The sequence below is a fragment of the Phyllostomus hastatus genome, unplaced genomic scaffold (genome assembly GCF_019186645.2).
Source record: "Phyllostomus hastatus isolate PE091 unplaced genomic scaffold, TTU_PhHast_1.1 phas_contig_210, whole genome shotgun sequence".
Taxonomy (NCBI): Eukaryota; Metazoa; Chordata; class Mammalia; order Chiroptera; family Phyllostomidae; genus Phyllostomus; species Phyllostomus hastatus.
In genome coordinates this window covers 5538630-5550049 of record NW_025333737.1, presented here as the reverse complement: position 1 = coordinate 5550049, position 11420 = coordinate 5538630, and the positions used below count along the sequence as shown (strand labels likewise).

Below are 11420 nucleotides of genomic sequence, written 5' to 3'. Positions count from 1 at the left end.
TTAATTTTTGTCATTTTAATAGGTGAAAAATATTGTTTTCATGTGTATTTCTTTGACATTAATGTTAATATATTTTTCCTGGATCTATTATTTTTTCATGTTTTTTGACAGTTTTTAAAAACTTTTCTAATTTATAAGGGTTTTTGATATATTAAGAATATTAATCTTTATGTTGTCTTTATTGCAAATAATTTGTCCTAAATGTCTTTCTTTTCTTTTCTTTTCTTTTTTTTGTCTGTATGATTTTTACTGTTGATAACCCCTTTTCTGCCGAGCACAGCTCAGATTTTTTCCTCCAAAACCACTTGTGGCCATTTTTCTCTCTGCTGATTTGTGATAATACCTTTATATTAAATTCCTATGAATATTAGAGTCTGTTTTAGGTCATTTTTATTTTGAGCTTTTGTACTCGAAATGTTGTCATTTGTTTTAAAATAAGAAAAATTTCCTCTTTCTAATTAAGTCCAGGGATGGTTACCATTCTAAAGCTGCACATGGCATTTTTATTGTGGTAAGGAGATACATGTTGCATGTGAGAGAGGAGAGCAAAGAGGGTGGAGGTCAGGATCCCTGTTACCGCCAACTACCCGGTGTCAGGCTTTCTCCATTTCGGGTTCTGGAAAGGCATCTAGGCAGCTCACCTGGGGCTGCATTGTTAGCTACAGTAGTTTCTAGCTCATACGGCAATTCGAATTTATTAAAATTAATTCAATTTTTCATTTACGCTGACAACATTTCAAGTGTTTAGCCATATGCTTACCATATTGGACTGCACAAAGAATAGAATTTCTTTTTTTACTATCGCAGAAGGTTCTATTGGACCGAGTTGACCTATAGATAAATTAGGTTTGGAGAAGCTGACTCATGGGTCAGAGCAGAGCACACATTAAATGTCACATTCTCTTCCCTGTGGGGAAGTAAGTGCACGTAGAGAAAAAGAAAAAGGAATATTACGTGCCAACTGTTACACTAGTTTTTTCAAATATCTTACGTAGTTTTGAGGCAACACATACTTTGAAGGCGAAGGACTAGGTTCTGTAACCTCCCAAAGATTGTATTAACGTGGTCTGGTAAGCCAGTTTACAGCTTTTCTGCTACTTAAATGTTAACATGCTTATCACACCACACCTTGAGGCGGTTTGTTAATTTAGGCAGGTTGGGTAGGGAAAGGCAGTGAAGCTTGTTCTTGCCTATCTTCTGCCACCTTCAGGTTGTAGAGGGCCAGACCCAAGCAATTAAAAGATCTTTCCCCAGGTCGGACTACCCAGGTCAGACTATGGTCAGCACAGTCCTAAGGGCTACTATGACTTAAGTGTCATCATGCTGTGTTCAGTACATTGTCGGAATTTGTTTTTATCATCTGCCCTGGTTTTTAATAACTAGTTTTAAGAACTATCATTAACTTAAGGTGGAGAATCACAGGGTTGCTGTGTTGTCTCATCTGTCTGGATTCTAGTTCAATTCCAGCATGCGTTCTAGAGAAATTATAAAGTCAAAAGTGAAATGTGGTTCGAGCTACAATTGCATTAAGTTCTTACAGCTCACATTTATACATTATTAAATGGACTCGGGTAACAGGGATTCGAGGTTTTGAAGCTGGGAGGTGATCACATTTGGCATTCCAAACTCAGTTGTTCAGCCCGCTGACCTGCAGGGACCAGAGTTGCAAAAACCCAGATTTGGATTGGTAGGTGGGCTTTTGCGGTTGGGGGCGCCCTGCCTGTCCTGCGCAGCCCCGCCTCCACTCCTCGTGACCACGTGTCCCGCCCCCTCTGCCGGGAGCACCCCTGGCTGATTGGCCCCTCCGCGGCGTATCCTCGGGCTTTCAGCCAGGCCTTGCATCACGTGGCCGTGCAGCGTCCAGGGCGCGAGGGCGCAGAGCAGCGGGCTGCCGGGCATGGACCCGCAGACCTCTCGGGCAGTGGCGCTTGGGGCTGCGGAGCCACCTCAGGGTCTGTCGCTGTCAAGCGCGCGGGTGGCGCCCACAAGCCCGGAGGTGAGCAGCGCGCGGGAGCGGGCAAGGCCCATCACCTGCAGCGTGGGGGCGGGAAGTTGCAGGGGCGACTCGGAGCTGGGGGAAGCGCCTCTGCGGGGAGACCGTTGATCGCCGTTAGGACGCGCTTCAGCTGGAAACCGCCAGGCCGAACGGCTGCTGGGTGCGGGCCCTTGGGGCGGGGCACCAGAGTCGTGGGTGAGCGCGCGGGGCGGGGAAGGAAGGCTAAGGCCCCTGGGCGCCACTGCCACTGCGTACTTGCTAAATGGGAGGTGATGCGGAATTCTGAGGGCTGGGGGTAGCTGCGGGGGGCCTGGACCCGGGCCAGGTGAGGGTGGTGAGGAGAGAGACTTTTCCTGAAGGACCTGTGTCCACTGGTGGTCATGCTTAGCTAGCCCTGAGCACCAGATGAGGTCTCAGGCGTTCTCTTCTCTATTGAATGAAACCCACAGGCCTGGTTTGGCGTAGGGTTTCCAGAAACTTGTTTTCACTGGAGTGCCAGGCAGCTCCTGTTTTTTTCGAAGACCGTTATTACCGTCATCCATAACCTGCCCTTGTTTGCAGTCAGTAATTTCTGCTGGATAATGAACTCCTTGAGGGTAGAAATCCTGTTTATTGCTGTTAACCTGGCGCTTAGCATAGTGCCTGGCACAGTAGGCACGCTTATTAATTGGAGGAATGGCATGCTTGTTCAAGTATCAAAGATAGTACTAACCAAAGTTAAGAGAAATGTAGTGATAGACTTATAAAGAAAATTGCTTTGGAGTGCAGATGTGATGAGACTAATTTTGTTAGGGCATAGTAGGAAGGGACGTGCGTTTCCTCTCCAAGGGGAGAGAGAGGCGGTGCCTGTGGAGGTGTGGAGATGAGGGCGTGCTGGGCAAATGCCTGGGAACTTGGGCTGCAGAGCTGGGAGAACACTATGCTCAACAGGTTGATGGCTGTGAGGGGGAGTTGTCACTCCCATGGGTAATTTTGTGCTCCCGCAGTAAAAGTGAAGATTTTTGAGGAGCAAAGTAATTAACACTGCAGGGCTAGGCAGGATAGGTGAGTCTGGAGGCAGTTATGGGGTTATGGCAGTGGTGGCAGTGAGAGGTCTCACCAGCTGTCTCAGTCGTGACTAAGGGTTGTCACTGATTGTAGGGTGTTTTAAATCTAGGTGTGACTAGATCGTGAGCTAGCTGGGACAGGTGCCAAATGCAATGTAGATGTAGGGGCACAGAAGGTGAGTTTATTTAATTTTTAAAAAGATTTTATTTCTTTTTAGAGAGGGGAAAGGAAGAAGAAAGAGGGGAAGAGAAACATCAGTGTGTGGCTGCCTCCCATGCACCCCCTACTGGGGACCTGGTCTGTAACCCATGCACGTACCCTGACTGGGAATTGAACCTGTGACCCTTTGGTGCGCTGGCCCGCACTTAATCCACTGAGTCACAGCAGCCAGGTCAGAAGGTGGGTTTAGATTTAACAAATGTTACATTCTTGCTACGTGCTAGGTGTTTTAGTAAATGTTAATGTCATCCTAAGCCTTCTGCAAGGTCAGAACAATCATCCTCAATTTCCAGAGAAGGAAACCCAGACAGAGTGGTGGAAGCGATGTGTGCAGGGTCACATGCTGAACGAATGGCAGAGCTGGGACTGAAGGCAGGTCTTCTCATGCAGACTGTAAACATTTCTTGTTCCGTTTAGCAGGAGGTCTTAGAGGTGGTAGGACTTAGGGAACTTTGGAGTGGTGAGAGCAGAGACGCCTATCGTTGGTTGGGGGGAAAAAGATTTCCCTCAGCATCATTGAGACACTAAAGCTCTCTTGCCCCCGTGTATCAGTCAGGAGACAGAGAATTTGATAGAGTTGTTAATTAGATAAGAAATTGTCCAGCAACTGAAAAGTTAAAAATGAACACATAGGTAGCAACTACAGGAAACAGCTACCAGCCTTTGGGCCGAGGGAACAAAGGGATGAGGTTGGAATGGTTAAAATTTATAAGCTCAGAGGAGAGGCTTTGCAGAGCTGAAGTTTCAGCCTTGGAGAAGGGGGCACCGCCCCAGTTAGTGCTGGGGTCTGTGAGCTTGAAGGAGAGGTCCTGAGAGTTTGGGAGTCAGAGCTCTGAAGACAGGACCAGGCACTGAGGCTGGCTTTGCAAGTGTTGGCGGACTCTGAGTTGGATTCAGTGGCTGCTGTGGGAAGGTGCTCCTGCTGCCAGGGGTGAAGTGTTGGTGGGGTAGTGCCTCCAGGGTTGCGGAGTCCCAACCCCACACACAAGGGGGCAGAGGGGTGTGTGGATGGATGGGTTTGTGGCCGAGAAACAGCTTAATACTGGGGCTACCGCAGATGTCCAAGTCCTGGGTAATTGTTCCTTCTTCTGGCAGGCTGGCTTTGGCCTAGACGACCACTCCAGTCAGGAGAGAGAGACGAAGAAGGCCACGGATCGCCTAGGCAAGTAGATGGCAGAGACTGGGTGAATGTTGGGAGAGACCCAGGAAGCAACAAGAGGGACAGTCTCTGTCTTGCTTACCTTCTTTTTCTAGCAGGTCCTCCTCTTAGCTGTCAAATTGTCTTTACTGCCTCATGTTCCAATAGTGCCCTTGTTTGGAAGCCCCACTGGAGTTTCCTTAAGGGAAGTCCTGAACTTGTGTCCAAATGTATCCCTTCTACTGAAGAAGACAGCTTAGGAATGCAGTGAGGATATAGGCTTTGGAGCCAGGCAAAATTGTTTCCACTTTCAGTGCTGGGTCAGAGCCCTGGCCTGAGTCTTGTGGCCTTAGAAGGGTCTCGTCTCTTTTCTTTATTTTTATTATGATTATTATTAAAGATTTTATTTATTTTTTAGAGAAAGGGCAAGGGAAGGAGAAAGAGGAAGATAGAAACATAAGTCTGTGAGAGGAACATTGATCAGTTGCCTCTCGCACACCCCCAGCTGGGGACCTGGCCCACAGCCCAGGCACGTGCCCTGACCAGGAATCGAACCGCTGACCTTTTGGTTTGCAGTCCGGTGCTTAGTGCACTGAGCCACACCAGCCAGGGCCATCTTTTCTTTATCTTCAAAATGGGGATAATAATATTTACCTCAGAAGGTTGTTCTGAGGATTAGATGAGAAGATCTAGAACTCTAATTGATTCTAATGCTATTTTTAATTTAAGCAAATTATAATACAATAAAATGAAATGTTTAGTTCCTTAGTGGCACTAACCACATTTCAAGTGCTCATAGTCACACGCGGCCAATGCCAGGCTGTTGGACAGCACTGGCTGTGGAACATCACTGTCACGGCAGGAAGTGCCGTTGGATGCTGCTGGTCTAGGAGGAGCACCGAGTACATCAGTGTAGTCACAGCAGCTGACACTGACTGATTCCCGCTGTGTGCCAGGCACAATTCCAAGTGTTTCTTTTTCCTTTTTCTGTACTTAAAAGCTCTCACAACAGTCGTATTTTCATTTTACAGATGAGAAAACAGAGATACAGAGTAAAAAAATTTTTTTAATGGGTGCAACTTTTTAAAAAAGTTTTTATTTATTTTTAGAAGGAGGGGAAAGGAGAGAGAAAGAGGGAGAGAAACATCAGTGTATGGCTGTTTCTCATGTGGTCCTCACAGGGGACCTGGCCTGCAACCCAGGCATGTGCCCTGACTGGGAATTGAACTGGCAACCCTTTGGTTCACAGCCCATGCTCAATCTACGGAGCTACACCAGCCAGGGCACAGTAAAAAAAAATTTTTTAATTGTGGTAAAAGACACACAACATAAAAGTTATCATTTAACAATTTTTAAAAAGGTTTTATTTATTTATTTTTAGAGAGAAGGAAGAGAGGGAGAAATGGAGAGAGTCATCAATGTGTGGTTGCCTCTCACATGCTCCCTACTGGGGACCTGGCCCACAACCCAGGCTTGTGCCCTGACTGAGAATTGAACTGGTGACCCTTTGGTTTGCAGCCCATGCTCAATCCACTTAGCTACACCAGCCAGGGCCTCATTTAACAATTTTAAAGTGTACAGTTCAGTGGCATTTAGCCCAGTTACAACTGTTATGTAACCACCACCACTGTTTAGCTCCAGAACATTTTCATCACCCCAGAGGAAACCTTCTACCCAGAAGGTAGTCACACCCCATTGCCTCCTTTCTTGTGCCCCTAGTGACCACTGATCTGCTTTTTGTCTCTATGGATTTACCTGTGCTGGCCAGGCAAATGTAAATTGCATGTAAATGGAATCGTACACTATGTCTGGCTTCTTTCAGCATAATATTTTCAACATGAATTCATCCAGCGTGTATCAGCACCAGCATACCTCAAAGATATTAGGGGTTTGGTTCCAGACCACTGCAATAAAGCTGCTGTTACAATAAAGCTAGTTGTGATCTTTTTGCTGGTAGAGGATTTTGCCTTTATAAAAATCTGTGAAGCGCAATAAAGCAAAATGCCATAAAACGAAGTTTGCCTACAGTTCATTCCTTTTTATGGTCAAATAATCCCATCATGTGTATAAACTGAGTTTTGCTTACTCATTCGTCAGTTGGTAGGTATTGGGTTGTTTCCACCTTTTGGTGATTGTGAGTAGTCCTGCTGTGAACATTTTTGTACAAGTTTTGTTGGAACACCTGTTTTTAATTCTTTTGGGTATCCATTTAGGGGTGGGTTGTATGTTAATTCTGTTTTTAAGCTGTTGTGGGAATCAGTTGAGTATATTAAGCTCAGTCACGCTTTTAGTAATTGGCAGAACTGGGATTTGGACCCGGACAGTTTGGCTTCAAACCCATGCCCTGAAGTATTGCTTTATTCCTTACAGCTGTCATTATCATGTAGTGTTAATAGGCTGATTCATTTCCCAGCTCTGCCTGGCATCATCATAGCACCGTGTGCCTGGAGGTTCTCTGTCCTCCCCCAACTTTTCCTCATTATTTTGAGGCCTTTTGATCAGAAGAGATCGGGCGCTTCAGGGTGGTATGGCCGTAAACGAGACCTTTTGAAAATGGACCATCTTATGTTAGGAGGAGATGTGGTGGCTGTCCTTTGTGACTCTTCTTTGGCTTGCTTGTATCCTAATCCCACTTTCCTGTGCTCTCCTCTCACCTGCTCTTTGAGGATGAAGGGAGGAGGAATGGAAGAGCAAAAGTTCAGTTCACACCTGTATTGTGCAAGTTTTGTAAGCTACCTAAAAATGTATCCTGTGCCTGACCCCCTGTGTGAATTACAGGACTGAGGTATTAATGGCTTTGTTGTAGGCAAAATATCCTATCTATTGGACAGAATTGATCAACTCTACTTCTAAAAGTGTCAACAGAACTTTTTTTAAAAATACTCTGGTGGCTAAAGAACTCTGTACGCTTGTTTTACTGCCACCCTCTTGGTAAGTCTGCCAAAAATTTCCCAAACACTCAAGTAGGCTCCCTGCTTTGCCAGTTTTTTTAAGACCTTCTTCCTTTTGTTGATTTCTTAGCCAGTGGAGCACAGAGCATCCCTAACGATAGTCCTGCCGGTGGTGAGGGCCCCCCTTCTGAAGAGGAAGGCTTTGCGGTGGGGGATGAAGATTCTGATGGGGAACTGAATTCCTGGGAGCTGTCGGAAAGGATGCCCCGCTGTCTGCCCAAGGAACGGGCCACTGACCTTCTTAATGAGGACTGGGACTTGGAGCTGAAAGCAGATCAAGGGAATCCATATGGTAGGTGTGGCATTTCTGAGGTACTAGGCCAGGGTTTGAGATGCTCCTACCAGGTTGCACCTAAAGGCAGACAGTATTTAGAAGAGGGACCCACAGCTGTGAGCTTAGCTGATGTCTATTACAGATCCCTGATTTCTGTGGCAGCTTCTTTTTCATACTGAAGAAAAAAATACATGCAAATTTTACATTTGACTCCATAATGTATCGGTTGGTTTTACCCTTGAAACAATGTTCCTCTCTCCAAATACCTTTGTGTGAACTGAGCAGCTGTGGACAGAAGTACCTTGTTACCCAGTTGCTTCCTCTGCCTGCCAAGAACTGTTGGCTGGGAAGCCCCGCCATGGGTGCCCTCAGAAAGAACATGCTTGCGATTCTTCGGGAATGGAGGACTCTGTGTGTGTGTGTTTGTGTGGGCGCGCGCAAACAGTGCGAGTATTTTCCTTCTCGACATTTTTTGCCTATTTGTTTTCACCTTCACTCCTTCCTTTAATCTTGTCTTTTAAAACGGCCTGCAGATGCCGACGACATACAGGGTTGCATTTCCCAGGAGGCCAAACCGTGGGTGTGCTGTGCCCCGCAAGGAGAAATGCTCTACGACCCCAGCTGGCACCATCCGCCTCCACTGATACCGCATTATTCCAAGATGGTCTTTGAAACTGGACAGTTTGATGATGCTGAAGACTGAGTGCAGCTTTTGCCTGGCAGATGGATGGGCTCTCAAGATCAAGGTCTCCTTTTCTTTGAGGTGAGATGTCATACCTGAGGAAATATTCCTGGTGATGCCCGAGCCAGGTACACAGACTGGTGTTAAATAAGGTCCCACAGTCCCCTCGTTCTTTTGTCGTTGTGTTGTGTTTAAAGAGCTCCTCTTTGGACGTGCGTTTTGTTTCTGTGTCAGGAGGAGGAGTTGTGTTCTTTATAAATAAAGGCAGCAAAAAAAATCAGTGCGTTTCTGTCTACTCACCCCGCCCTCCCGTTTAATTAGATACTTCCCAGTAAAGCCTTATTCCTTCAGCGAAAGCCTCTGATTTACACTTTCAGGATGGAGGACATGGAGGCTTAAAACTACTGTGAAAGAAAATACTTCTTTAGTTTTGAGTCTGTAGATCTGGCACCATTGGCCGGGGACTGGAATCCAAGAAACGTTGGTGACTTTGTGGTTGATTTCTTTTCCTGTTGTTGGAAAATTGATCATTCACTTAGTTAACAAGGACTTTCTGTGGGCTGGAAAACTAAATGGCAAATTGATTATACCAGCATTTATATAACCCTCAATTGGCATGAAAGGATTTTAAAATTATTTTCCATTTAATGTTTTAAGACTTATAATTACTTATATGAAGTCCATGTTTTTTTAAAAAATTGCCTCATTTTAGAGATGAAGAAAAGACTGAAAACGCTGACCTCTTCAAGGTCACACAAGCAGGAAGTGGCAGAGCTGGGGCCTGACCCCATGGTTGACGTGAAGTCTGCTCTCTCGGTGGCCCTGTGTGTGTGAGGACCTGGCGGTGGGGTTGGGGGCTGTGCCTCGGCAAGTCTGTGACACAGCAGACTAAGTCAGCTTTGCCTTTTCGGCAGGCTGAGGGCTTGCTTCTTTACCTCCGTGCCTTCTTATTGAAGCTGAATTGAGAAAAAGTTTCAGATCTGAAGTCTGAGTCAACTCCATAGCAATTAAATGAACACCTAACCTTTTAAACTACTTTTTCAGAGGCACCACAAATTATGAGCAGACAGAACCTTACGAGGAAAGGCAGTGATTTTGACTGAGGTCCCTCATGGCCAAGGCTGCCTTAGGGGGAGATGAAATGTCCCTTCCACCATCCTTGCTGAAGGGACAGTCATAGACCCTCTCGCCACAATGCTCTTCTCTCCTCTCAATGCCAGAGCTGGCAAGACTGGTGTGAAAATGAGTATGCGTGGCGAGATAAGGTGAATTTGAGAAGCTGAACCAAGAAACGAGAGGGAGTGAGGAGGATGGGAAGGATGTGTTACTGATGGGCTACTTTGGCTCACGTGTGAGCTGAAGCAGTGAAAGCAGAAGTCACGAGGTGGGGGGAGTACAGTGTGTCGGAGGGAGGGAAGAAAACGCACCCGTGTCAGGAACAGCAGAGAACGTTCCCAGGCCGCTGCTGTGATCCTTGGAGCAGGCGTGGATCTAGGGCTCGTGCTTTTTAGAAGTTAGTTCACCTTTGTGGTTTCTCCTCCTGGTTGTTTTCAGCAAAGCAGGTGGGAGGAAGATGGGGTCTACTTGAGCAAGGACCTAGAAAACTGTTCTCTTAGAGTTAAAAAGAAAAACAGGACTTCCGGTCAAGATGTGGCACAGGTAAACACGGCTTGCCTCCTCACACAACCACGTCAAAATTACAACTAAAATACATAGAACAAGCATCACTCAGAACCATCAGAAATCGAGTTGAATAGAAGTCTGGCAACTATGGAATTAAAGAAACTGCATCCGTCCAGGCTGGTAGGAGGGGTGCAGAGTGGAACGGGTTGATCCCACATCCACGTGTGGTAGATAAAAATTTGGGAGGGATATCTCAGGAGCGAGGAGTCCCAGCCCCACACCAGGACCCCCAGTCCAGGGTTCCAGTGTCAGGAAATAAGTCCCCAAAACATCTGGCTACAAAAACAGTGGGAGTTGTGTTGGTGGAAGAAACTTCTGGAGTCCCAAGCAGTTCTTAACCCGCATGGGTACTTAATCAGTCTCACCCCTCTGAGCTCCATTACGGGGGTAGCAGATTGAAAGGCACCAATGGCAAACAGGGAGAAAATGAAGTGTCTGTCATCAAGGTGAGAGTTGGGGGACAGAGAGGTGGGCAGAGACCATTGTCCCTTTTCTGTTCTCCCCCCCCCCCACACACAGAGCCAGCAGGCTGGTACCATATCTGAGATTCTTTCAACCTGGCTAACACTGTTTGCCCTGCATTGGAGACCCCTGAGACTCTGTCCACCCAATTTATAGGCCCACCCAAGCTGCTTTTCTCTATGAATGGCTGGTCTTGGCTCATGCTTCACAACTTCCTAAACCCTCTCAAACAAGTGACAGCCAGCCTCAGTGAACCCTCAGCCCCTGTACCTCTTGCTAAGTGGCCCCAGGCCTGGCACTAGCAGCAGCCAACCTAGGGTCATAGCTTGGCTTTGCTTGGGAATTTCCAAGTTCAGCACAAGTAGCAGCCATCTCAGATTGCTTTCTAGCTCAGCCAGGGTTACCCTGGACAAAACACAGGTGGAGGCTGACCTTGGCCTGCATCACCTGGGAAACCCTGGAGCCTACACACCCAATGGACAGCTACAGACCAGGTCAGAGCACCAACACCCTGACCCCGCACGGCTGATCCTCCACGGACGACAAATGGTGGTGGTCAGTGGTCACAGCCAGTCCTTGCAGCTGACTGGCCTGGGTAAATTCCTCCCATTGACCTGCCAACAGCAATCAAGTCTCAACTACAAGAAGAGGGTGTACTCAGGCCACATGAAGGGCGAACCTTGAGTACCCAGCTTGGGTGATAGGGGAGGCTGAGCCACTGGACCCTACAGGACACCTCCTACATTAGGCATGCTACCAAGACAGGGAGTCAAAGCAGCTCTTTCTAATATATAAAAACAGGGAGGTTGCCAAAGTCAGAAGGCAGACAAATATGGCCCAAATGAAAGAATAGATCAAAACTCTTCCTGCCCCTCCCCCAACCTGGCAAACTAAACAAAATGGAGATAAGCAATCAGATACAGAGTTCAAAACTGGTTGTAAGGATGCTCAAGGAATGTGGTGAGGAC

General features: G+C 46.8%; 1 protein-coding gene across 1 annotated transcript; it reads left to right on the top strand.

Moving 5' to 3' along the window:
- Positions 1–1825: 1825 nt before the first annotated feature.
- Positions 1826–8584, top strand: COPRS (coordinator of PRMT5 and differentiation stimulator). The gene is made up of 4 exons (XM_045837103.1): positions 1826–1996; positions 4358–4424; positions 7422–7643; positions 8159–8584. Exons 1-4 carry the CDS (start codon positions 1898–1900, stop codon positions 8326–8328), a joined length of 558 nt encoding a protein of 185 aa, XP_045693059.1. The 5' UTR covers positions 1826–1897; the 3' UTR covers positions 8329–8584.
- The last annotated feature ends 2836 nt before the right edge of the window (positions 8585–11420 follow it).

Bases quoted from the DNA above. Each gene is read 5' to 3' on its own strand.
- COPRS (XM_045837103.1), top strand. From the start codon at position 1,898: ATGGACCCGCAGACCTCTCGGGCAGTGGCGCTTGGGGCTGCGGAGCCA. The intron at 1,997-4,357 runs GTGAGCAGCGCG...TTCTTCTGGCAG, and splicing joins TGGCGCCCACAAGCCCGGAG to GCTGGCTTTGGCCTAGACGA. The intron at 4,425-7,421 runs GCAAGTAGATGG...TTGATTTCTTAG, and splicing joins GAAGGCCACGGATCGCCTAG to CCAGTGGAGCACAGAGCATC.